We start from the raw sequence: 3,404 nt of genomic DNA on the forward strand, positions 1-3,404 counted from the left end.
GCCTCATGGGCCCATCTTGGCCTGGTGCCAGCAGACCACTTCGTGTCGCTCGATCCAAACAATGGCTCATTTTCTAACTCATGCAGATCGCGATTGGGTTGCAACCGCATTATCTTTTCTCTAAACCACTACGGTAAAATGCCATCGTCGTGTAGAGAAGAGTGAGACAACGCGGTTTACGGTCGATGCAAGAGGGTCGCGTGCTACTCTTGTTTTGTTTTGTCTTGTTTGTTGTTGTTTGGTCCCACTTCAGTGGAATTGATCCCGACTCGAACGAACAGTGCATGAGGACTGATTCCACGTAAGTTGACTACGATTTCGACTCGAGGAAATGTGACTCAATTTTGGAATAGAGTCTGACGCAGTCGGTGCTGATAACAACGGTCTGGGAGATGCATGTGGAGATGAACTTGACAAAGGCATGAGCGGATGATTCATTTTGGTAACAATACAACTGTATGGCTGGAATTCATTGTCAGCTGCATGACTGTTATTCATTTACAGCTGTATGGCTGAGGTTCATTGTCAGCTGCATGGCTGTTATTCATTTACAGCTGTGTGGCTGGGATTCATTGACAGCTGTACGGCCGGGATTCATTTACAGCTGTATGCCTGAGATTCATTTGGTGGATATACGCTGTAACAGGCTATGAGCTTTGGCTGCCGTTTTTATTTTGCACTAATTTGACTGATCGTGGTCTCTGATGACTCAATTCCGTCGCTGATTCACGACAAATTGTGAGTCCTCTTCGACGCACGTCGTCAAACGAATGTTGGATACACGTGGATGTAAGCATGCATTCTATTCCAGTATGAGTGGAAACGTGGTGAGCACAGGGGCGAATTTTGGCTCCGCCGGCAGTAAAACACGCGTCTGGCGCTCAAGGAAGGCGAAACAATGCTGCCTTAAAGCCCGTGTTGCCTGGTCGGCCGTGAGAGATTTAGAGTGATGGAGCAGGAGTGATTTGGCGCTTTTCACGTGCCAAATGTGTGATGGAGGCGTCGTCGTCACTCCTCGTCGGATGTGACCAAAACTGCCCAAAACTGACGGTAAGCCGACGGCTACTGGATCTCAATCCGTCACTGTTACAGGGCACAGCACTGACTGAACCACGCGTTCACAGATCATCGTTCGCGTGGTGGTATGATCATTTCATTAGCGTACCTCTCGCTGTCGGCCCCTTGAAGGTCAGTGTTGCGGCCGGTCTTCGCGACCGCTGGTGTCCACCGGAACAGAGCACGCTCAGTGTTTTGGAACAAGTAGTCCAAGCGTTATTGCCTATTGACATGCCTTGGCACGAGTGATGTAATGCTGCTTTAGTGTTCCCGGACTGGCACAAGACTCAGGGCTCAGTGCCGCCCACCACACCATGAATGCTCTTGTTCCGTCCTTGCTACCATAAGCAAATATGTGTATATTTATGGATCTCGCCCATGTCAGGAATGCTCCACCAAAAACCTTCAGAGTGTAAACATTGATCACGCCTCCCGAGTCCTATTGCGTGAGGTACTCTACGGACCACTCCGGCACTGACCACACTGAACCTTCTGCAGGCCTCTGTTACGAGCTGAAGCGGGCGCTGGCCTGGGCGCACTTCAAGTTCGTCCGACTGCGACGCGTGCCCAGGGTGCAGGGCCACGTCGACACCAGACCCTCCGACTACGTCACCAATGGCTTCGTTCCCGCCCCGGAGGATGAGCAAGCTGAACAGCTCCGACCTCTGGAGTCGGCAGAGGTGAGGTGGCAGACCTCTGGAGTCGGCAGAGGTGTGATGGTCAGACCTCTGGAGTCGGCAGAGGTGTGATGGTCAGACCTCTGGAGTCGGCAGAGGTGTGATGGTCAGACCTCTGGAGTCGGCAGAGGTGAGATGGTCAGACCTCTGGAGTCAGCAGAGGTGTGATGGTCAGACCTCTGGAGTCGGCAGAGGTGTGATGGTCAGACCTCTGGAGTCGGCAGAGGTGTGATGGTCAGACCTCTGGAGTCGCAGAGGTGTGATGGAGACCTCTGGAGTCCAGAGGTGTGATGGTCAGACCTCTGGAGTCGGCAGAGGTGAGATGGTCAGACCTCTGGAGTCGGCAGAGGTGAGATGGTCAGACCTCTGGAGTCGGCAGAGGTGTGATGGTCAGACCTCTGGAGTCGGCAGAGGTGAGATGGCAGACCTCTGGAGTCAGCAGAGGTGTGATGGTCAGACCTCTGGAGTCGGCAGAGGTGAGGTCAGACCTCTGGAGTCGGCAGAGGTGATGGTCAGACCTCTGGAGTCGGCAAGGTGTGATGGTCAGACCTCTGGAGTCGGCAGAGGTGAGATGGCAGACCTCTGGAGTCGGCAGAGGTGTGATGGTCAGACCTCTGGAGCAGCAGAGGTGAGATGGTCAGACCTCTGGAATCGGCAGAGGTGACATGGTCAGACCTCTGGAGTCGGCAGAGGTGAGATGGTCAGACCTCTGGAGTCGGCAGAGGTGAGATGGTCAAACCTCTGGAGTCAGCAGAGGTGAGATGGTCAGACCTCTGGAATCGGCAGAGGTGACATGGTCAGACCTCTGGAGTCGGCAGAGGTGAGATGGTCAGACCTCTGGAGTCGGCAGAGGTGTGATGGTCGGACCTCTGGTCGGCAGAGGTGAGGTGGCAGACCTCTGGAGTCGGCAGAGGTGACATGGTCAGACCTCTGGAGTCGGCAGAGGTGTGATGGTCAGACCTCTGGAGTCGGCAGAGGTGAGATGGTCAGACCTTTGGAGCCAGCAGAGGTGAGATGGTCAGACCTCTGGAATCGGCAGAGGTGATATGGTCAGACCTCTGGAGTCGGCAGAGGTGAGATGGTCGGACCTCTGGAGTCGGCAGAGGTGAGATGGTCAGACCTCTGGAGTCGGCAGAGATGAGATGTTCCGGCCAGCTAAGATTGCCGAACCTCTGGTATGAACTTAGATTGAGATGCTCTTTTGCTTTCTTTCATCGTCGCTTAAAGGCTTAGGTACGTCCTTACACTCATTATTTTCCCGTTCGAGGCTGTGTTGCGTTTGATCCCTTACAAGGTCGGATTCAAGGGGCCCAACAGGGCTATAATCTCACGAAATACATGTGAGTGCTTATTTTCCACTATGTTTGCTTAAGCTTCGCACCCTGCTGCAACATAATGCCCAAACTAATCTGAACCCTCCCGAATTTTCATTCGAAGCCGTCGAAGGCCTTCAAACGTAACGTCCCTGAAGCTTGCTCCAGGCAATACGGCCACTCGCATCCGCAGCTGGTTGCTTCAGACAACTAGCACAAAGCCGGTGTGGGGCGTTAATCTGGGGTCTAACCAAGTGTCTCGGATAAGGTGATCAGTACCACAGATTGGCGTCAGGCAGTAAAGATATGAAGGCTGCGTGGATAGGTACTGCTACCGGTGGGATGTACTTAACTAAGA

General features: G+C 53.3%; 1 protein-coding gene across 1 annotated transcript in view; it reads left to right on the top strand.

Annotated features, from left to right (window-relative positions):
* Positions 1 to 3,404, top strand: part of LOC119095837 (paternally-expressed gene 3 protein-like) — a 24,684-nt gene that overhangs the window by 9,498 nt on the left and 11,782 nt on the right. The window contains exon 2 of the mRNA XM_037218689.1: positions 1,555 to 1,736. Within this exon, the coding sequence (XP_037074584.1) occupies positions 1,555 to 1,736 (182 nt within the window). The remainder of the gene's footprint in view (positions 1 to 1,554; positions 1,737 to 3,404) is intronic.

This window comes from Pollicipes pollicipes, unplaced genomic scaffold (genome assembly GCF_011947565.3).
Source record: "Pollicipes pollicipes isolate AB1234 unplaced genomic scaffold, Ppol_2.1 Scaffold_4219;HRSCAF=4965_pilon_pilon_pilon, whole genome shotgun sequence".
NCBI lineage: Eukaryota > Metazoa > Arthropoda > Thecostraca > Pollicipedomorpha > Pollicipedidae > Pollicipes > Pollicipes pollicipes.